Genomic DNA, 22,921 nt, shown 5'->3' with positions numbered 1-22,921 from the left:
AAAAAAAAAAAGACAGGCCTGACATAAGCATCTGTAATCCTGGTGTAGAGTGTGTGCGTGTGCGTGTGCGTGTGTGTGTTCTGTGACAAGACTTTTCTTGGAGAAATCCAACACACATGTCTTATCTACCCTAGATAAAGAGCCTACATACTACCAAAGTCTAATTTGGTAAACCAATGAATATAACTGGGGACACTTACAATAGCATGTGGGAGCAGTTACTTACAGGAACAGAAGTGACTCAAAGACAGCTACATCCTTCCCCAGCACGGGTGACACAGGTGACACAGGTGACAGCTCACAGAAGCTGGGAGCCAGAAGCTCACTGCACAGCCTGCAGGCAGCACAGCAGATCAGAGGCAGCTCCACTGGTTTCTGCTACTTCCAGGCAGTTGATCTGGTCTTGTAGTCTTCCTTACAGTTTGGCTTGGCTGACTCTTAAGAGGGAGGGGTCCAGTGAATCTGGTCAGTTTCAGGGATGAACTTCCAGGCAGGATGGAATGTTTCAATCTGAGAGAAAACTGCTGTACAATTCTCTCTCTCTCTCTCTCTCTCTCTCTCTCTCTCTCTCTCTCCCTCTCTCTCTCTCTCTCTCTCTCTCTCTCTCTCTCTCTCTCTGTAATCAAGTGAATTCCTGGGACTCACTGGCCAGCCAGTCTAGTCAATTAGTCCTGAATTCCCTGAAAGACTCTATTTCGAAACATAAAGTGGAAAGTTATTGACTAAGACACTCACTGTTGACCTTTTAACACACACATACACACACACACACAAACACACACACACTCCAACTACCCAGAACAGTGATGTTTCTGTTGATAACAGATTTTTATGCAGTAAGATCTTAGCTCAGACCCGATAAGGACGGCTCGCCTCTGCTCCATGTACCTAGGACCTAAGCTTTTGGCATACTTAAAGGTTAGGGCATGGAACTGTCCAAAGGCTTATTCCCTCCCATGTTTGACATTTGGTGCTGGCTGACAACTGAGGACTTTTCACTATCTGTGGAGGCCTCAGCATAGGCTGCCTCCTCAGGGGGCTAGCTTGGGCTTCCTAATAGAATGGTAGCAGACATGATGGTTTGAATATGAAATGTCCCCACAGGCTTGGTTCCAAGCTAGCCTTGCCACACACTCCTGCCATGGTGGTGTTCTACCGTGGAAGGGCTGGGCCAAGCATCATAGACAGAAGAATCCTCTGGAACCATGAGATAAAATAAGTCCTCCCTTAAGCCACTTTCGTCAGAGTGTTTTATCACAGCAATAGGAAAAAGGGACATTACACAGAGGATGTGGCAGAAATGATTCCCATGGCTTTTGAGGACAAGGCATAAGAAGGACATGTTTGCTGGTGTGGTGTCACTCAGGACTCACAAAGCAGAGGCAGGCAGATCTCTGAGTTCAAGGCCAGCTTTGTCTACAAAGTTCCAGGAGAATCAGGGTTATACAGAGAAACTCTGTCTCAAAGATGGAGGAGAAGGAGGAAGGAGAAGAGGAAGAGGAGGAGGAGGACATGGAAGTGGAAAGCATCACATGGCAATGAAAGTCAGGAAACAGACAGCACATGCATGCTAGTGCTTAGCTAGCTTTCTCCACTGTGTGCAGTCTGAGATCCAAGCCCAAGAAATGATGCTCTACTCACTGTGGGCAGGTCCTTCTCACCACTGGGGGCTGGTCCTTCTCACCTCAATCAACCTAGTCAAGGTAATCCCTCACAGGCACACCCTATTCCAGGGCTCCTATCCCAGGTGAGTGTAGATATCAAGCAGTTGACATTTCAAACTAGCCATCATACCTTGATTGGAAACATTGACAATCACCTACTCTAATTAAGGGGTGGAGACATGGAGAATATCAAGAAAGAAGAAGCCGATTTATGAAGAGCTTGCAAAAGGTGTGTGGTATACAGGACAACCATCTTTGAAAAACACAGTTAACACAGTGGGGTAATCAGACTGTACAATGTCGTGCTGGACATCATTGATCCAAGGTGTGGTCTGGGGAGGAAGAACAGCTGAACTACACTACCAATTTGAGGACCAAGAGGCAACCCCACATGAAAGGAACAGTGTTTATATTCCATGGCTGTGGTTGTCAGTGACAGAAGTTCCAGCCTCAGACAGAGCTGGGTCTCAGGGGTCAGATGAGGTCCATCGAGGCTGTGTCTCTCACTCCATCTCTTGGATAGTCTCTCCCCTGCTTAAGAAGCCTCTAGGTGACTATCAATAGTCCTAACTCATTCTCTGAATTAAACCCACAGCCCTGTGCCTGCCAGGTAACAACTTGGATTCTACGTGTGTGGCTTAAATTTCTACTTCCTGATTTTCCAAGGGTGAAATAACATCTTCTTCCCATCCTCCCAACAGCAGGACTTCTGTTTATATTTAACTACAGTAATAAAAGCCACCTCTTACTGGGGCTTACCACCTGCCAAATGCCACGATAAACCCAGGCGCTATTTAATCCTCACAGCAACCTTTAGAAATAGGATCTGTTATGATCCCCCCTCCCCTTTAGTTATGGAAATGACACTCTGAACATCAAGTGCCACAAATCATGCCACAGAGGAACATGGAGTATGTGCCGCATGTCCACCTGATTTAAGCAGCATCCTAGAGTCAGTTATTCCACGTCTGTTGTTCTCCATAAAACTTCCCACTTGGTTCCAGAGCGGATTCATGACTTAGCTTTTTATCAGCCATGCCCTGCTCAGAGCTTGGCCCAGATAGGCACTACACAGACTTAAAAAGGTCTTGCCTCTCTTGGCTGCAGTAAGTATTTGTCTGAGTTTCATTTCTGTGGCTGTGATAAAATGCCCTTATAAAAACAATACGGGGGAGAAGGGGTTTGGAGGCTTTTGTTTTGTTTTGTTTGTCTGTCCTGCAGTTAAGGAACAGTTTTGGTGGAGAAGTCAAGGCAAGCAGAGTTGGAGGGAGCTGCTCATATCACATCCACAGTTAAAAAACAGAGAGCAGTGTGTGCACACTAGTGCCCACTCACTGTCTCCTTTATACAGCCCAAGATGCCCTGCCCAGGGAATGGTCCTGGCCACATTTTAGAGGGGTTTCCCACATCAACCTAACCTCCCACAGGTATGCCCAGAGGCCCATCTTCCAGGTGATTCTACATTCTGTCAAGTTGACAGCTACCATCTTCCTTCCTGGGGCTGAACAGAACAAAAGCGTAAAAGGCAAACGTGAGAGAGGACAGGTGGATGATGGGCATAGCAGCCAGAGACAGGATGCACAATGATCAGGCTCATGGGCTCTAGCACCGAAAAAAGTCATAGCCCAAATCCTGGGCCCACGGTTCCTCGGCTGCACTCAGACATGAACCAGACAGCTCCTCCAAGCTTCTGTTTTTCTGCTATCTTAGTTAGGGCCCCCCAAAAGCAGATTCAAGGAGGGAACTTGGAAGCAGATGATTCACTGGGGAGACAGTCCCAAGAAATGTAAGTTGAAGAAAAAGGACTAAGGCAGATAAAGGCTGCCTGTGTTAGCGACAGGGACATCAGGAGCTCAGAATTGTTGCTGTGGAGGATTTCGTGCTGAGCTCTCTCCCTAGGGTTGTTCCTGAGAGCATCTAGTGTTTGATACTACAGGACTGTGCTATGTGGGTGGGACAAGCTCCTGCATCAGCAGAGAAACTCCTGGCCAGAGAGAAACATGCAAGAGCTTGATAGAGTGAGCTGTGTGCGTGCACAGCCTAGCCCACTGTAGTCACTGAGGAGCTCAGCTGGGCTACCGATATGAGATCAAGTAGCCCCAGCCTCTATTGGCCTCCTCAGAAATAACAAGAGGCTAACAGTGTGAAGTACCAAATGTCTCCCCACAGGAACCTACAGCAGTGACAGTCCTATTCTATCAAAGACTAATGAAGCAAGTAGTGATACTGGAAGGCCAGCCCAGCTTACCCTGTAAGCCTGATGATGAAGCAGGTTCTATCTTGGAACCCACATGAAGAGTCAGATGTGGTGGTTCCTATCTATAGCCCCACCAGTCTTAAGACTGTCTGCTGGGAGCCCACAAAGCACAGTGGCAGAAACAAGAGAGACCCTGCCTCAGGAAACAAGGGAGAGAACTGAGCCCCCAGAGGTTTGCCTGGCCTCCACTTGAGTGTGGTAGCACACATGTGCCTGCACTCCCATGCACAAAGTAAATAATCAAATAATAAGTATTTTTCTCAAGTTACATCTGCATCTCAGTCACTGTTCTGTTGCTGTGAAGAGACACCATGACCAAGGCAACTATTATAAGGAAAGCATTTAATTGAGGGTTTGCTTATGGTTCCAGAGATCTAGTCCATTATCATCATGGCATGAAGCATGGTGATATGGAGGCAGATATTGAAGCAGTAGCTGAGAGCTACATCCTGATCCATAGACAGAGAGAAAAGGGGACTCTGAACTTGGCATGGGCTTTTGAAAGTTGAAAACCCACCCCTAGTGACACACTTTCTCCAACAAGGCCATACCTCTTAGCCCTTCTAATCCTTTTAAATAGTGCCACTCCCTAAGCATTCAAATATATGAGCCTATGGGGCCATTCTTATTCAAACCACATAGTCCATATCAGATGCACACAGATTTCTCATCATTGTCCCCCAAATGATGCAACAGCTGTATCAGTTAGCATGGCCAGAGCACTGGGGAGTGTAAGCCGTGTAAGATGATGCAATCTTCAGAGGGCACGTTCTATGTAACATGCTAGGGTTATTTCTATGTAAATATGGCATCATTTTATGTAAGGCACTTGAGTATCCATGGTTTTCAGTATCTCTGGGTGTCCATGAACTAGTCTGCCTCAGACACCTGTAATCCAGAGTAGGCGTGGCCTATGTATGGTTCTTCTGGTCTGTTTGTCTGACAATTAGTAACTACCCCAAGGGATAGATGTAAGGACATGCTGGAATCAAGCTGGCAAAGTCCTCACTTGAGTCTTGGCATAGCACCCAGTGGCTATTATTACCTGGCATGCATCAGACAGCTTTTGCTGGGGACAAGTAGGAACACTGGCAGCTCAGATCAGAGCCATCCACATCTCCAGGAATAGAGTTTGTCAGGAGACAGAGAGATGTGTTGAAAGGTGAAAGGAGGACTGGGTTTCTATAGAAACCAGAGCCCAAGGTGCCCTGCTTTGGGCTACCCATTGTTTTAATTAGCATCCTCCTCCTCCTCAGGTAGGAGGTGGGAAAAGAGATGCCTGGACCACTTCACCACTCTGTGGTGTGGGGACCCAAGTTAAAAGAATAAAGGTGGGTGGAGAACAGAGATAGGGAGTTTTGAAGATACTTTCATTCCCCACGACCCCTTGAGTCTGCTCACCTCTTGGAGAAAGAATTCCCCTCTTCCTCCTCTGCTGAAGCTCTGAGCTCAGACCAATTCCAGAATGTCTTGGGATTTCAACCAGACCCCCAGACTTGACACAAACTACAGACCTATACCGTGCCTATATTGAAAGAACAGGTCCATCTAGGGCACCAAGACCAACTGGCCATTTGAGGCACTGGAACTTTGTTCCTATCCAACCAAAAGTAATTGCAAGGAAGAAGCATCCCTTTCCTCTCTGTGTATCCTTGCTGTCCACTGTGGATGGGAGAACTGCCCTTTATGATGTCCGGAAATTCCAGTAGAAATAACTCCAGAGGAATTGGTAGGTAAAAACTCTTAGTAGTTTGCCCCTAGAAGAAAATACTGGAAGGCAATGCCTTTAAGTTTCAATGTGGCTAACCTTCGGAGAGTGTGTTAACTTTCTATCACTGTACAAAATACCTGAGGAGAAAGTATGAAAGATCAAAGCAGGCCAAGGGCAGTGGATGGAGTCACATCTTGGTGAGGGTATTGAAACCAGGAAGCAGAGTCAGAGAGAAGGTGCTGGCTTGCTGATCTCATAACCCTCGAGGGGTCACACATGAATGACCTTAACCTCTTCCAAGGAAAATGTTCCCAGTGACTTCCCATTAGGAAGCTCTTGAAAGCTCAACCACTTCCCAGTGCTGCCAGATTCATCACAAAGAGCTTTAGGGACATGCAAGCCATATCTAGACCATGCTTTAGCTCCAAACTTTAGGTCATCTTATCCAGGAATATTTAAGGTTCTAGATTATGGGTGCTTCTTACTAGCCAAGCATTTTCTAAGTACTTGTATAGGAGAGGTATCAGTTTGTTCATATTGTGTAGGCAGGAAAGCAGAGGCTTAGAGAGATTTCCTAGTTGGTGTCTAATCACAACAGAATATGAGGGTATCTGCCTCAAAGTTTATGAAGTGAACAAGCATCAACTTCTTTTTTATAATGGCTGTGAACAGAGGACTTTACTAAATAAGCAACATTTTTAAATGTTTGAGTGCATATACATGTGTGTATGCAGGTGTGTGCATGAACAAGCAGAGACCAGAAGAGGACACCAAGTATCCCCTTCATCACTCTTCACATATCCCTTTGAAACAGGGACTCTCCTGAACCTGAAGCTCATGTTTTCTTGGTTAAACTTGGTAGTCAGTATATCCCAGCAATATTTCTGTCTCTGCCACCCTTGGAACTGCAGTTACAAAAATACCCAAGATGTCCAGCTTGTTACCTCGGTGCTGTGATCCAAGTTCTGATCCTTAAGATTGCAGACCAAGTGCCCTTAACCTCTGAACACTTCTCCATCTCATAAATAACACTTTTAGAAGCTAAGATGGATGGATGGATGCATGCATGCATGCATGGATGCATGGATGCATGGATGGATGGATGGGTGGAGGATGCATGCATGCATGGATGCATGGATGGATGGATGGGTGGAGGATGCATGCATGCATGGATGCATGGATGGAAGGATGGATGGGTAGATGATTGTTTTAGTTAGGGCTTTACTGCTGTGAACAGATACCATAACCAAGGCAACTCTTATAAGGACAACATTTAATTGGGGCTGGCTTACAGATTCAGAGGTTCAGTCCATTATCATCAATCAGGGAGCATGGTAGCTTCCAGGCAGGCATGGTGCAGACACAGCTGAGAGTTCTACATCTTCATGTGAAGGCTGAATACTGGCTTCCAGGCAGCTAGGATGAGGGTCTTAAAGCCCACATCCACAGTGACACACCTACTCCAACAAGGCCACATATTCTAATAGAGTCACTCCCTGGACCAAGCATACACAAACTGTCACAATTATAATCAGCAGATGTTTTAGACAGCTCTTCACTGACTTGACTAGCCTCCCATAAACACATGTGTAGGAAGGACAGAATATCATTCAGTAAATGTCATTTTTAAGAAACTAGAAAACACACACACATATAGTAATATATATTACTACACATATAAGAGATCCTTACAATCTTCAATTAACAGCAAACATAATACTTGTTAAGAGAAAAAATCATCCATTTTCTTTCTGTAAAATTGAAACATAGAACAAGAGTTGGCAAACCACAGCCCCTGGGCCATGCCCCACCCATTGCCTGCTTTTATAAATAAAGTTTTATTGAAATACTTCCAGACCTATTCCTGGGTCTTTGGTAAAACTCAACAGAGATAGATTAGCGAAGTCTGTGAAGCCTAAAAAACATACTCTTTCTTTACAGAAAAGTTTTATACTCCTGCCTAGAGCTATATTCTGTAAACTTTAATGAACACACAAGCCACTGGGGAATAGTAAACCAAGGGCAGTTTCTGATGCAGTAGCTCCTGGCTGGGGCTTGGGACTGCAATTCTGATACATTTCCACGAGCCACATTTAAACAAAGACACATTCAGAGAGGGAATAGAACTGATGGAGCACAGCACTCAGACACCATAGTGCAGGATAGATGACTATAGCTGGGGACTCAGCAATGTCTTTCTAGCTATCTATAAACTATCTACCTGCCATCTATCCTCACTTCACAAGAATTTCCAGCACACATTCTTTTGGACTATCCTCCTTTCCCATCATATCCATACTCAGAAGGACAAGGCTGGAATATTTGTCTCCACCAAAATTCATATTGAATTTTGTCAATGTGAGGTGTTTTGGTCTCATAAAGAGAGGATTAAGGTGTTTATCTCAGGAATTTTTCTCTTCTTCTGCCTGTCTCTCTCTCTCTCCTCCCTTTTCTCCCCTTCCTCCTTCCCACATGTGATGCTGCAGCAAGATGGAGACTCCCTGATATTGACTGTTACAACCTTGAAACTGAAAACAGATCTCCTCTTTTCATTGTAAATGATCCAGTCTCAAGTATTTTGTTATAGCAGCAAACACAGATGAAAGCAGATGTGTTTGGCTTCCTGGTAGCCCCCAAGAACACAGTAGCAGAGGCCTCTATATTTCTACACCCAGGATAATAGCACAAAAGGGAAAAATGCTACTTTATATTTTGTTATCATAGTTAACTTCGCTCATTGCTGTGACAAAACACCTGATGAAGAAACTAAAGGTAAGTGGGGTTTGTTTGGGCTCACAAACAATTTGAGGGTACAATCTATCATGGCAGAGAACACATGGTAGAGAGAACAGCTCCAGCTGTGAGGGAAAGTGGATGGGGCAACTGGTCATATTGCATCCCCAGACAGGAGACAAAGGGAGAATACTGATGCCAGACTGGCTTCTTCCTTGTCTCTTCTGTCAGTCTGGGATCCCAGTCCATTGGATGGTGCTGCCCACATTCAGGGTGGATTGTCCCTCCTCAGGTAAACATCCCTGGAAATTCAGATACACTCTGAAATGTCTTCTAAGTGATTCCAAATCCAGACAAGTCAATGATGAAGACTGATATTCACACATTATCATTCACATTCACAGTAATGTCAGCATTCTTATACTAAGTGTTCACCATTTTTTTTTTGTTTTGTTTTTCGAGATAGGGTTTCTCTGTGTAGCCCTGGCTATCCTGGAACTCACTCTGTAGACCATGCTGGACTTGAACTCAGAAATCCGCCTGCCTCTGCCTCCCAAGTGCTGGGATTAAAGGCGTACATCACCACTGCCCAGCTGCTCACCACTTTTGAACAAACATACATGCTGTGTCAGCTGCCCTAATACAATGATCTTGAGACAACTGGTATACCCCAGACTTGCTGTAGGCTAGAGTTCGGCCTAAGTTGAGCCTGTATTCTGAGTCATGCCTTGGCAGACTTCAGTGCCAACATCAGTGGGGCAAAGCATGCTGTGTGGGTGAGAGCTAAGTTGTTCCTCACAAGCATAGCAGTAGGGGTGGGGGGAGTGACTAGGAGACCAAATTGACACATTCCCATCTTACTCATGAATGCCAGTTATGTGAAGTGTTAGAGCACCTCGCTGAGCATTTCAGGGGAGAATAAGGGCCGAACAAGATGGAGAGATGCAGTCGGTGCCAGGGAAAGTCTTTCATGAGATCAATCGCAATAACAGCAGCACATGCTGTTATTTAGTGAGCATTTTCTACTTGCCAGCATCCATGCTAAATAGAATACACACCTGGCTGTGGTGGTACACACCTGTCATCCCTGCTCTGGGGAAGCTGAAGCAGAAGGATCATGAATTTCAGGCAAGGCAAAGGGCATATAGTTAGATCCTGTTTCAAGATCTTTCTTCAAGGAAAAAACAGTATAAGCAAAGGAAAGAATTTCACTTAATCTCTTGGAGATATGTACTATTTATCATTCATAAGATAGAGGGAGAAACAGACTCAGCCGGACAGTGTGGCTTGTCCAAGAACACAAAGGGTAAAAAAGAGAACAATTCTTGTTATCGTCAATAGGAATTCTCAACCTAGTGAAATGGCTCAGTTGGTAAAGTGCTTCCTACTCAAGCATAAGGACTGATTTTGAATCTCCACACTTATGTAAAAGGCTGTGTGCAGCCACATTTATCGATAATCCCAGAGCTGAGGAGAGAAAAAAACCTTAACATTCACTGGCCAGCCAGTCTAGCAGATTCAGTGAGCTCCAGTTTCAGTGAGAGACCCTGTCTCTCAAAGCAAAGTGGAGAGTTATGATGGAAGACATTTGACACCAACCTCAGGCTTCTGCATGCATATATGCACATGAATACATATGTACTCATACACACACAAAAAGATAAAAAACAATGCTCCTACATGCAGCAAAATCCCAATAGGAATGCCAGTGGGCTTTAAGACATTTAAGAATGAGCAAACCACACAGTGGTGCTAGGCACAAAGGATGACCATCGTGACATTTATAACTCACTGTGTGACCTTCCTACCTATGCCTCCTTTAACCCTAGAAGCAGCTCAAAAAACCCGAGTAGCCTCAAGATCAGGCTGGTAGACAGGACCTTAGTAAAGAGCCCTGATTTGAGTGCCCTCACCATCTCTGGGCAGTAATTCTGCTGCGGAAATAAGAGCCAAGGCTTGTCCCATTTTCAGATTTTCAGCAGAAGTCAGAGAATTGACCTTAACTTAAAACTTCCTGATTTTTATATACTGATTATCAGTGTGGAGTGTGTGTGTGTGTGTGTGTGTGTGTGTGTGTGTGTGTGTGTGTGTCTGCTTGGAAGTCAGGAAAACTTTCAGGAGTCGGTTCTCCCTTTCATCATGTGTGTCCACGCAGATCTCTGCCTTGGTGATGTGTACTAAGCTAGCTCTGTTTTTGTGTTAATTTCAAGACATTATGTGGACCACACAAACAACCTTATGGCTACAGGTCTGCTGCAATCAACCTCCACTTGTATATTTTACCTTTTGAGAGTAATTTGCCCTAAGAGGACAGAGATGATTGGTGGCCTAGGAGGCTGAAAGAAGAGGTGTCATGGCTCGGAACAGAACTGGGAACTCAGATGCTCCAGGGGCTGGAGCACTGCTTTGCTCTCAGTTGTCACTCTGCAGTGTCCAATTATGCAGAGGAGTGGGGAGAGAGGCAGGATGAGGAGGGACAGGGGTCCACCCCGTCTGTCTTGGTTATGGAGGCCTTACCTGAACCTAGGAAAGCCATCAGGGACCCAAGCTCTGAGCTGCTCTGCTCCAGCCACAGGCAGCTTCCTCTGGGTTCAACATACAGCAATGGGGCCTATGGTTTTCCTGGCCCTCCTCTCTGCACAGGCCTTTCCACAGCCTGACATTAGTATCCATTCAGGTGAGCACAGGGACCAGGGTCAGGCACAGGTTGGGGAGGTCATTCTTATAGATTTACAGGCTAGCTGCCTGGCTGCAGTGCTGAGGGGAGAGCTAGGGGCCCTGAGCGGAGCCTCCTGGTAGATCGGCCCCAAATGAAGGAGCATTGTCTTCATCCCAAGACCCTTAAAGTTAAATCCCAGCTTTGCAGTTTACAAGCTGTGTAACCTGAGAGACTTCCTTTAAATTTTAGCTATTCTGTCATTTATTTTTGAGACAGGATCTTGCAATTAGCCCTTGCTGGTCTTGAAGTCTGTCCCTCTGCTTCCTATTCCAGAGTGTAGTGGAATTACAGATGTGTGCCGCTACAGCTGGCAAAGTCCGTAATCATCCTGAGACCATTTCAGAAAGTGGGGGTCACATGGTCATCCACTCCAGACCATGGAGAAAGAGCTTAGCACAGTATCTGGCTCCAGGGGAAAATGGTTTGTTTTTGTTGTTGTTGTTGTTGTTGTTGTTGTTAGAAATTTTATTTCTGGGACCCCGTCCCCTTCTCCATTGGGTATGCCCATTTCCAGGGAATTTTCAGATGCAGAATCACTGAAGATGGAGGTGTGGGATGTTACTCTACTGGTCTCCCTGGCAGCCTGGCTCCAGGCATATCCATCCCTACATGCTTTGTGGGATGTCCCCAGGAAATGGAACTCATCAATCTCAGGCATGGGACCTCCCTATATGCCATTTGAGGGATGAGGGGCAGTGGTGAGTTTGAGTACTTCCATGTTGCAAAGAGGAAGATGGGATGCTAACACCATGGAACCGCTATCAACTTGGGGTATCCTGCATCTCCTTGTTCCTAGCAAGAGGACAGAGAGTTCAAAGCCTGACTAGATGACAGATGAAGTGACGGGCCAGCCTGTGGTATACATGTGATGCTGTCTTAAGTATATACACACATGTGTGTATATATGTGCACACACACAAAGATCACATTTTCTGGTAAAGACTCACAAACCCCTTACTATATATCTCCTTATAGATATGTAAGTACTTTTCATTATGGATTTATATAATCTTTACCAAGACCCTGTGGGAGAGACCAGTCATTTTTATCCCAGTTTAAGTGAAACCTATTGTAAAATCTCCAGATAAAAGTTATTATAAGGCCAATTATTGGACTGTTGAGTGTGGGGTGCTCAGAGATGCTAGATAGAACCAGCAGATAGGTAACAATAAGTTCTTCGTTACTGTAAATGTACCTTGGCTGTTGCACTGACATACACTAAAAATTATTTGTTATTCATCTTAAATTTTGATTTCACTAATCACCCTTCTGTTTGTTAATAACTTGGTAGGGAGGTAGGTAGCAATGGCTCAGCTGGCCAAGGCTAGGGGCTTCATCTCTACCCAAGCTCTCTGGGTGTTAGTCAGCTCAAGATGTCCTGGCAAAATCCATAGACTGGGGCCTTCAACTGCACACTCTTATCTCTCAGCCTGTGTGTGGAAATGCTTGTAATACAAGCGTAAAGGGCTGAGTTTTAACCCTAACACCAAATAAAGAGCCTCGCACCATGTAATCAGAGCTGGGGAAGCAGAGCCAGGAGGACCCCTGGACCTTGCTGGTCAGTGAGCTGCAGTTCAGGGAGAGGCCTCACCTCAAAAAAAAAAAAAAAAAAGATGGAAAATGACTGATGGAGAAATCCAACTTCAGTCTCATGTACACCTCCATCCACTTATGCATCCATACACATGAACACAACACACACACATGCACACACATACACACACTCACATCCCTGTGCACATACACATGTGCACGTATGCATGAGTGCACAGAGGTGGGGATAACAAAGAAATGATGGTGCAGATCAGGTACTGACCACACGACTAGCATTTGAAGAACCATCATTTTTCTTTCACTACCTCTGTCATCATGGTTGTTGGTGTTGTGATATTACAAGCAGGAGAATTCCGTTGCAACAAACAGGCTTCATCAGAGACAGGCACTTCCAGACACCACACCTGTCCCCATGGGCCACCCTCCTTTTTAGACAGGTGAACCAGGACCACACCCAAACCAGTAATCTTGGAGACCTGATTAGAAAGTCTTTCCACTCAGCCCTTCCCTGCTGCAGCAGGGAAACCGAGGCTGCAGCCTGCCTGAGGCTGTCACTGCTCATGCAGCACCTTTTGCGTTCCTCAGACTTCCAGTTCAGCAGGCAGGACTAGGAAAATGATGTCAGCCCAAGGAGACTGACATACAATCCTGAGAGCATGCGCTGCTAGTGACGAGAGAACTTAATAGGGCTCTGTGGTTCCTTGCAGCCCCTGAGGTTGGCTGTGTCAAAGCTTGGTTTTCCATCCTCTTCTGGATACCCTCAGCTATTCTATACAAAGCAGTACAGAGCGTCCATTAGCCATTCACCCCCACAGCTCCTGCCTTTCATTATCTACCCCCTGAGCATGCTGATCTAGACACAGATCCGCTCAACCTCACTCCTGGGTTTTCTTTTGAGAAAAGGTCCTTCAGACATGCCTGGGAGGATTTAGCCAGACTGGACTTTTCCCCCAAGCCTTTCCTCTGAAATTGCCTTTGATCTCATTGTTTCTGTGTATTCCTGCAAGTACCCGGAGCCAGACCTGGAAGGAATAACAAAGATAATTGCTATCAGGATTCTTCAGCCATGGCTGGTTCCTTCCCCCAGCTCCTGAACTCAGAACTCTTCACGTGACATCAGGGCAAAGTGATTTGAAACTCAGCCTCTGCCTCTGCAGGGCCTAGGGGCAGAGAGAGATCAGTCAAGGTATTCAGCACTCCTGACCTCCAGCCACAGGGCATTGCATTCTTTGCTGTGGGAAGGTTCTGAGGCCAGACTGCTTCTCCAGGGATAATACCTAAAGTCTATTAGGATGCTCCCTCTGCCTAGGCATCTTTCCAGAAAAAAAAAAAAAAGCTCAGTGTGTGTGTGTGTGTGTGTGTGTGTGTGTGTGTGTGTGTGTGTTGAATGCAACATTTGGTGTCTTCCTCAGCTGCTCTCTGCCTTTATTTTTTGTGGCAGGGTCTCTCACTGATCCAGACTCACTGATTCAGAGAGGCTGATTGGCTAAGGAGTTTCAGGGAACCTACCTCTCCAACTCCCCAGCTCTCGGAGAGTTGCGTCGCTGTGCCTGGCTTTTTACATTGGTGCTGGGGAATACAATCAGGTTTTCATGCTTACACAACTGGCAGCTTACTCACTGAGCCATCTCCCCACCCAGCCCCACTCATGCCCATTTCAAAGAGGAAACAGAGGCCCAGGGAGCTGAGTTCCCAACCATGGTCATCTGGTATCAGAGTCTAAGCTCGTAAGCTGGAGCAACAGAGATTCAAGCAACTAGATGTCCTGCCTCCTAGAGCAGGCCCAATCCTGGAGCGTGTCTCAGATGCTCTGGCCCAGTTTGTTCCACTCTGTAGTCACAGGACACTCTACACATACTTTGGAATACTCCTTAGCATAAGATAACTAATACCATATGGGAACAGCATGAGGTCACATGCTTAGTTAGGAACATGCTCAGGAAATGCTGATGTCCTTAATTAAATCATGGTTAAATTTGGTGTTTAATAGACTGTGGTCCCTCAGCCATCTGCAGGAGATTGGTTCCAGCATTCCTGAGGATGCCAAAATTCTCAGATGCTGGGTCCCTGCTGTACAGGGGTGCGTCCAACCAAGCTCCATCTCCTGTGTTCTTGAACTCACTCATAATATCAACACAAAGCAAACAGTTGCTGGAGCGCATTGTGTAGAGATGATGACAGGAAACAAAAACTGTCTATCCCCAATTCTGTCACTTAGGAGTCTTAGGAGAATCTCAAACCCGAGGCCAGCCTGAGCCCCATATGAAACCCTATCTCAAAACACCGAAGTCTGGGGACTGGGTAGAGTGTTTGCTTGGCGTGTTCAAATCCCCAGGCAAGATTCCCAGGACCCAGAAGTCTCTGTTCAGCCCAGGTGCAGTGCTTTGCCCCTCAGATGCTTTCTCTCCACTGTGTGTTAAATTCGTGGACCAAAGCCTGTAGGGATAGAGGCCAACTGTACCTACTTTAATGAGAGAGCCACAACCACAAAACCATGTCTTCCTTCCAGCACCATTACAGTGCTTGGGAGTTTTCAGAGAGTTACAAACCTGATTGCCAGGGGTGAGCGGCAAAGTAGGTACAGGCCTAGTATCTCTCCTGGGCTGGCCTCCAGGAATCAAGCACTAAGCACCCAGTGAATGCTGCCTGCTAGGATCAATCTAAGCAGTGCTTTAGGAGCTTTTCCTCTGTGCTCTCGAGCCTCCGGAGCAGCTCAGAGAGGGAAAGGCAGAGCTCAAGATGGAAAAAGCAAGGCTTGCTTTTAAGCACCGCCAAGCATTGAGAACAGACGGCAAGAGAATGACCCAGCCCTCCACCACCTTGCTGGAGTCTGGAAGAAGCTTCCTTTTAGCTCTGGGGCTCACTCTGGGAACAGGGAAGGTGAATGTGGCCTCAGGGCTTCCTCTCCTTGTCTGGTCTGTTGTCTGTCTGTTCTTCCCCCCTCCCTCAACCAACCCCTACCCCTGTCCCATCTTCTTTCCCTTCTTGTCCCTGGTGCACCCTACCCCAGCCCGCTTGATCCCAGCAGGAGGCGGTGGCCACAAAGCTGTGCATCTGCAGGAGGCAGCAGAGAGCAGAGTGTTGCATCTGTGGGCGGCTGGAGTAGGGCCAAGGGAGCTCACAGCCAGATTGAGTGGGAAGGTGACAATTTATTCTTTCAAAGTGGGAGAGCTGGATTCCACGGATGTGTTTTCATCCCAGAACAAGCTCAGCTCCCAACGGCTTTGACTCCCCCCCCCCCCCCCACACACCCCCAGCTGGGAGACCTTGGCTGCTGCTAATTGAGAAAAAGACCATGCAGTTTGGCTTCTTGGTTTCCTGAGCAACAAGCCTCCTCCTCCTGCTAGGCACCTCCTGTCTGCCTCACTCCCTGTATCCCCCATACCCTTCTCCAGCCTCACCTTGGATCCCTGCTCCTTCACAGATTCTTAGTACTGCTGAACCATTCCCCACCCCACCCCAACCCCAAACAACTCCATCCTCTGCCTAGGTCATGCCCTCTGCCTGGAACACTTTGATTCATACCATGCTTAAGGTCTCTACAAACTCTACCTTGTCTAGGAAGCTTCTCGGATCTTCACATCTGGCTTGTGTGCAGTGTATAGAGGTTTCAGGAGTAACCCTTGCCCATGGGGTTTGTGGGGGAAGCTTGAGGTGTTCTGTCCTATTTGTGGGGTCCTTGCTGACAGGGACCAAAGGGCCATTAATTCTTTCCCCTTAAGGGGCAAACAAATAACAAGTTTCCAGTTATGGCAGCAAGACTCACACCTACAAGTTAGGTATCAATGACATTATTTCTGTGTGCCACACATCCCCCTCTGTCCCACAGGCTACCTATGAGCAATTCTGTGACCTTTAACAAGGTAGTCAACTTCTCTGTGCTCCGAGTTCCTTTGTAAAGTAGCAGTGATTGTGGTGTTTACCTTACCAGGCATGTAAAGATTAAATTAATGTGTTCAAAGCTCTTGCACAGTGTGTGGCACACGGCGAGTGATTAGTCAGGGTTGGTTTGGTTATTACGTTACCACTGTTTTCTGAAGGTCAACATACAAATCCAATAGCCGAGCAGAGGCCGGTGAGGGTCCAGTTGATGAAACCCTTCTAAGGTCAGCTTCTAAGCTCCCAGAGGCAAAGGGAGAAGGGAAACTCCAGATGGGTAGGAGTTAATTCTTGTGCCTCCCGACCCTTCAATTAAAGGTCTCTGCTGGCCTGCATGGAAGGAGGGCAATGGGGCAGAGACCTGCCACAATCCATTTTCTGGTTTATTTCAGCTCAGGCATGCAGAAATGCCTCTTTCCTGGAGGGGAGGGTGGTAGCTCAAAGGGAGCAGAATTAGGGAGATGCAAGGAGTTCTGGAAGTATTTTCTACCTGGGGGGAGAAGGCTTCAAGACCAAATGGCATTTGCCTCCTCCTCTTCCCACCTAGCCCAACTTCACTAATTATCAATTCCTCTTTACCAAGCCCTGTCCAAGGCAGGAAGAAAGGGAAGCAGGAGGGATGGGCAAGAGGAATGAAGGAAAGAAGAGGAAAGGAGGAAGGGAGGAGGAAGGATGGAAGAAGGAGAGGAGGGAGGAGGGAGGGAGAAGGAGGAAGGGAGAGATAAGGGAAGGAGGGAGGGAGAGAAAGAGGAAGAATGGTCCTTCTACAGGTTTCATCGTTCTATTTGCAGATGAGCAATTCCAAGATTTCACACTTTCTCAATCACCCATGTTTGTTAAGATGTGCTTTCTGCCCCCACCCCCAACCCCGGCCTTGGGTGTTGCCAGTGAGAGTCCAGGCCATGCTATGTTGCTCATCGATCACATGATAGTGCAGGGAAGCAAGCCAGTAAGGAACATCCCTTCATGGGACCCTCTGCATCAGCTCCTGCTTCCTGACCTGCTTGAGTTCCTGTCTTGACTTCCTTTAGTGATGAACAGCAATGTGGAAAGTGTAAGCTGAATAAACCCTTTCCTCCCCAACTTGCTTCTTGGTTATGATGTTTGTGCAGGAATAGAAACCCTAAAACAACTACCCTGGACAAGAATCCTGGGTGTCCTTGAAGTCAGGTGCATAAGCACTTACCAGTAATTCCCATCTGATGCACCTAAAGCCACCTTGCGGTTGAGATCAGGAGAGAAGTAGGAATTGGCCAGAGTCAAGGCAAAAGACCCGCCCACAAAGGTCTGATTAGGTATCTGAGAATGGCAGGAGATGAATCCAGATGGATGAAAGCTCTGGGGGCCTGGGTGAGCCCTCCTCAGCATGCTGGTCTCCCACCAGGAAGCAGCATGTGATACTGTGAAGGAAGTCTTTGTGGTCATGGGGTCTTTACCACCTTCTTGCAGGCCGACCTTGTTGAGACTGATGCCTCAGTTTCTCTATGTCTGTTTGGCACATCATAAATGCTCTGAGGGTAGTGGGGAGATGGCTTAGGCTGTAAATGATTTCCTTGAAAGCATGAGGCCCTGAGTTCAATCCCCACAGAACCACATTTAAACAAAGAGGCCTACGATCTATATTTGTAATCCCAGTACTGTGGAGACCGAGATAAGAGCATCTCTAGGGCTTAGGGGCCAATGGCCCAGCATGAATGTACACCTACATACACAAACAAATAAATGTTCTACAAATGTTGTCCACTATGTCTCTCTGACTCTCTGTCTGTCTGTGTGTAAGGGGGAGCAGGGAGAGAGAGAGAGAGAGAGAGAGAGAGAGAGAGAGAGAGAGAGAAGAGATTGTTCTCTACTTCCTGCTTTGTTTTGTTGACAAGGTCTTCTCACTATGTAGCCCTGGCTGGCCCAGAACTCACTATGTAAACCTTGAACTCATAAGAGATTCACCTGCCTCTGCCTCCTGAGTGCAGGGATTAAAAGGATGTGCCACCAAGGTAGGTGTCTCCACCTTACTTTTTGAGACGGGGTCCCTCACTAAACCCAAAGCTTCACCTATTCATCTAGGCTAGCTAGTGAGCAAGCCCCAAGGATCCCAAGGATCCCAAGGATCCCTCGTCTCTACATATCCTCCTCCCACCCACACGCACACTCACCAGCACGCTGGGTTTAAAGACCTGCACCACCAAGCTGAGCTTTTGCTGTGGCTGCTAGGGATCTGAACTTGGGTCCTCACGGTTACACAGCAAGTACCTTATCCATTGGTCCATCTCCTCAGCCCCTATTCACTACGTAATGATTCTGGAGTCAGCCAGCTATAGTAGTGATTTGAAGGCAGAGATTCCGTGCCTCTGGGTGGTTACAAAGAGACTCTAGGTATCTGCCAGGTGGATATCTGAAGAAGAAGAACACATGCCTGTGATTCACAACAGGTCAGACACCAAGCTGATCAGTACCTATGTGACCCGGGAGCCACTGCTTACTACAGGAGTCTCCAGCGTAGAGGTTGGAAGATTCTCAATTGTCTACCCTTCCCATCAGCCATCTTGAGTCCTACTTCCAAGAACAGTACCCCCAAGAAGCTTCAAGAGGAGCCAAGGCTTGAGAGAACTTTATCATCTCAAACATGGGGTTATGGGGTTAGTTTTGGTTGCTGCTTTCAGGGTGTTGCTTTTCACAACTAATAGCCAAGCCTGCCCTCAGTAGTGTAATGGACAAAAGATATAAAGTCTTGGTTCTAACTTGTCAAGAAGTGCATACCCTTACCAGGTATCCTGGAATTGCTAATCAAAACAAGGGACCATTTCTTGCTTATAAAATTTGCAAAGATTTCCAAGGAAATGACAGCAGTCAGTGCTAGCAAGGGCAGAGGGAGATGGGTCCCCTCAGACATGACTGTGGGAAGGGAAACTGCTTTCAGGAGACAGTTTGGAAATTGTATCAAAGTCACTGCTCTGAAAAACCACCAAAAATACCGACAAAGCTTGTTACACGAAACTGTTATTTCTGTATTATTCATAGTAGGTTTTTATAAAATCTAATTATCTAAAAATAAGGCAGTGATCAAACTCTAGGAAGGCTACTTAGGGGCCATCCAAGAGCTATTTAAAACTATCTTAATGAAGGCTACAGAGATGGCTAAGCATCTCAGTTAAGAGAAAATCCAGGTTCTGTTCCCAGCACCAATATGGCGGCTCACAACCACCTGTGATTTCAGCACCAGGGTAGCCAGTGCCCTCTTGTGGCTCAGTGGGCGCCTGCACGCATGTGGCCTGCACATACAGCATATACACATACACAATGCATAAATAATTAAAATAAATTTTTTTGGCTTGTTTGATTGATTGATTGGTCGGTTGATTGATTGAAATAGGGTCTCTCTATGTAGTCCTGAGATGCACATATATTTTTAGACTTCAGGAACAGACCGTTGATCAAAAGGGATGTGTTTTACTCTCAAAAATACATAGTAAGCCACAAAGACAACATAATTACCACCTCTATCTCCATTTTTTCTCTATCTCCAGCCTTGTTAGAGTTGCCCCAGATATCTCTGCTGTGTGTCCTCTGTTATGGACAGAGTTCAAAGGTCACTGCTACAGATTCATCCCCATCAACAAGATCTGGGCTAAGACCAACCTACACTGCTTTCAGTTTACTGCCAGTAAGAAATTTGCCAAGCTGGCCTCCGTTCACAGGTCGGTGGACTGCTCAGGCCTCTGTGGCTTAACCAAATGCCCCTTGGGAAAAGGATTTGAGTCTGGTGTTCCCAACTGGTGGTCTGGCTCAGATCATCAAAGCTACTTTTTACCCAGCACAATTTCTCATTGAAGTTCCCCTGGGTGAAACAGAGGGCAAATAACTTAGCAGTGGTAGCAAAGAGCATGCTGGGAGAATCACCTTTATAATTGCCAATTTTGTGCCATGATCTGCAGGATATCAGAGCTCTTGGCCCAGTGTCACAGATGACCTAATAAACATGTGTGGAAAAGGGATGGGTGGGCCAGGAAAATGGCTTATTGGGTAAAAGCAGCAGCTATGCAAACTTATGTCTGTATCTGATGCTCATCTGTAATCTCTGTACTGCTAAGAGTGAGATGGTAGGTAGAGGCAGAACCGCCTGGAGGCTCTGGTTGGCTCCCCTGAGTCAGCAGCAGGGCAGAAACAAGAGAGACCTTACCTCAACAAGGTGGAAGGCAAGAACAACTCCTCTGACCCCACTCCAAGTGTAATACACTCCACGGTGGACATGTCCACGGGTGGCAGCCCTTGCAACCTGTACTTGGAATGTGCTCACGAGAGCTGATAGACCTTTGGTCCAGGTCTGGTACACAATAACTTCCCTGACATGCTGGAGTTCACCTCTTATCCATGATGGGAAGCGCCTGTCATGGGGGTCTGTCCATCTGGCTGTGTGGGCAACTGAGTGACCAGTGCTGCTGCTATTTGTCTGTTTGCCCTCAGATCCTCAGATCCTCTGATCTCCTGGCTTCTGTGGAGGGCTTTTTCTGGGCTCACTGATATCAAGGCCCTGGGTGAACCACTCTTGGTGAGCAGTTACCCTGACTCTCCTCAGGAAAGTTTCTGAGCAGGAAGGGACAGGTAAAGACTGGAACCTTGTCTATACTTTTTCTTCCTTTTACAATGTTGGGGAAAATGTTTCCAGATGCTCCCCAAAGCATGCCTTCCAGCCTCGTATTTGAACTTGGTTCTTTGGTGGTGTTAGCTGCAAAGAGAACTGGGAAAGGAAATACGCATTCCTAGGTTATAATATTTACAGTAGTAAGATGAAATCATCTTATGGGAATGAAGCCAGTCATGTCTGCTCCAAATCCAGCTTGCTATGAGGATGAAGTGGATTCATGGCTATATAACATGAGACACAGTAATAGCATAAACGAGTGTGCATGGCCTCTGTATCTGTTTTACTGTGTTGATCTATTCATCCATCCTTCCCTATTCTCCTCTAGTTTTCTACCCATTTATTATCCATCCTTTATCCATTATCCATTTGTGTATCCATTCCTGCTTCCTTCCATCCATCTCTGTCCGTTGGTCTCTTCATCTCTAGGTCTTCATTGTTTTAGACAGTGACCAAACACCAGGCTCCCTCGCTGGTTTATTGATAAGTGTTTTCAATCAAGTATGACAAGAAGACACTGAGGTGACGAAGTAAGCTCAAGCCTAGAGAGGAATTTCCCAGGAAAAAAAAGAAAGAAAAAATACTTTAGTGATGCTACTATTAAAAAAAAAAAAGATTAGGAAAAAGGAAGCTAAGTAATGATTGGCAGTACAGGGTGGGTATTAGAGAAAGACCAAAAGCAGGTATTGGAAGTCTCGTTAAGACATTCAGCATGCTCAACACAATGTGTGGCCTTTCGCTGTTCTTTTTATCCTCAATGTGACCCATATCATTTGCAGTGCTTCTGAAGTGGTAGTGAGTGCTATGTTGAGTCTTTCTCTGAGCTGCCAGAAATGGCATATAGGGTTGACCTAATCAACAATGGTGGAGGGACTAGAGAAATGGCTCAGTTACTAAGAGCATTCACTCCATACGTGGGAGAACTGGAGCTCAGATCAGCTACATAACACACCCCAGGTGCCCTAGCAAATGCCTATAACCCAAGTTCCAAGGATGGCAAGACAGAATGACTGCTGGAACTTCCTGGCTTCCAGCCTAGCCAAGAGAACACAAGCCCTGGGTTCATGGGTGGACTCACAGAGGAATGGGGCAGAGAGTGATAGTGGAGGACTCCTGGTACTCTCCTCTGGCTGCCGCACATACACACAGGTATGCACACCCATATACACATGTGCACACATGTGTAGGCAGACACACACAGATAAGTACATGAGTTAGTTAATTGGTGAAATCTTATGAGAACAGAAAAAGAAAGCAGAATTACATCCTGTTCTCTTTATACTTAGTCTGGAACATTAATGAGCTTGCTTTAGGCTCCACCCTACAGAAAGGGGCGATGGTAATGGCTGATGTGTTTCCTACATCCACAGTTGGGAGAAGAATGTCTTTGTGTATGTCCTGGTGAACAGCTGTGTTCCTGACATACCAGGTGACATCTGGATGGGCCTTCATAACCATAGGCAGGTGAAGTAAAGAAAACATAGATCCTATGGAGAAACTCCAACCAAAAATCCACTTTCATGGATCAATGCCAGATCACACTTATGGACCCAGGTCACAGACACTAGCTGTAGAAAGGGTGTGGAGTTGACCTGCCTCAGTTAGCCATGGAAATGGGTGAGACTGGAACTCAGGACAACCAGACAAAGCCTTTGTTATCACTTGGTTATCACTTGGATTCTCCAAATCAAAAATGAGGCAGCCAGGCGGTGGTGGCCCACGCCTTTAATCCCAGCACTTGGGAGGCAGAGGCAGGTGGATTTCTGAG

General features: G+C 46.4%; 1 protein-coding gene across 1 annotated transcript in view; it reads left to right on the top strand.

Moving 5' to 3' along the window:
* The first annotated feature begins 19,698 nt into the window (after positions 1–19,698).
* Clec19a (C-type lectin domain containing 19A) overlaps positions 19,699–22,921 on the top strand; it is a 6,888-nt gene continuing 3,665 nt past the window's right edge. Inside the window, 3 exon segments of the mRNA XM_031384935.1 lie at positions 19,699–19,718; positions 20,039–20,209; positions 22,524–22,617. Of these exon segments, the coding sequence (XP_031240795.1) occupies positions 19,699–19,718; positions 20,039–20,209; positions 22,524–22,617 (285 nt within the window).

This window comes from Mastomys coucha, unplaced genomic scaffold (genome assembly GCF_008632895.1).
Source record: "Mastomys coucha isolate ucsf_1 unplaced genomic scaffold, UCSF_Mcou_1 pScaffold21, whole genome shotgun sequence".
NCBI classification, from domain to species: Eukaryota; Metazoa; Chordata; class Mammalia; order Rodentia; family Muridae; genus Mastomys; species Mastomys coucha.
The sequence above is the reverse complement of the archived record's forward strand: the minus strand, read 5'-3'. Positions and strand labels throughout refer to the sequence as shown.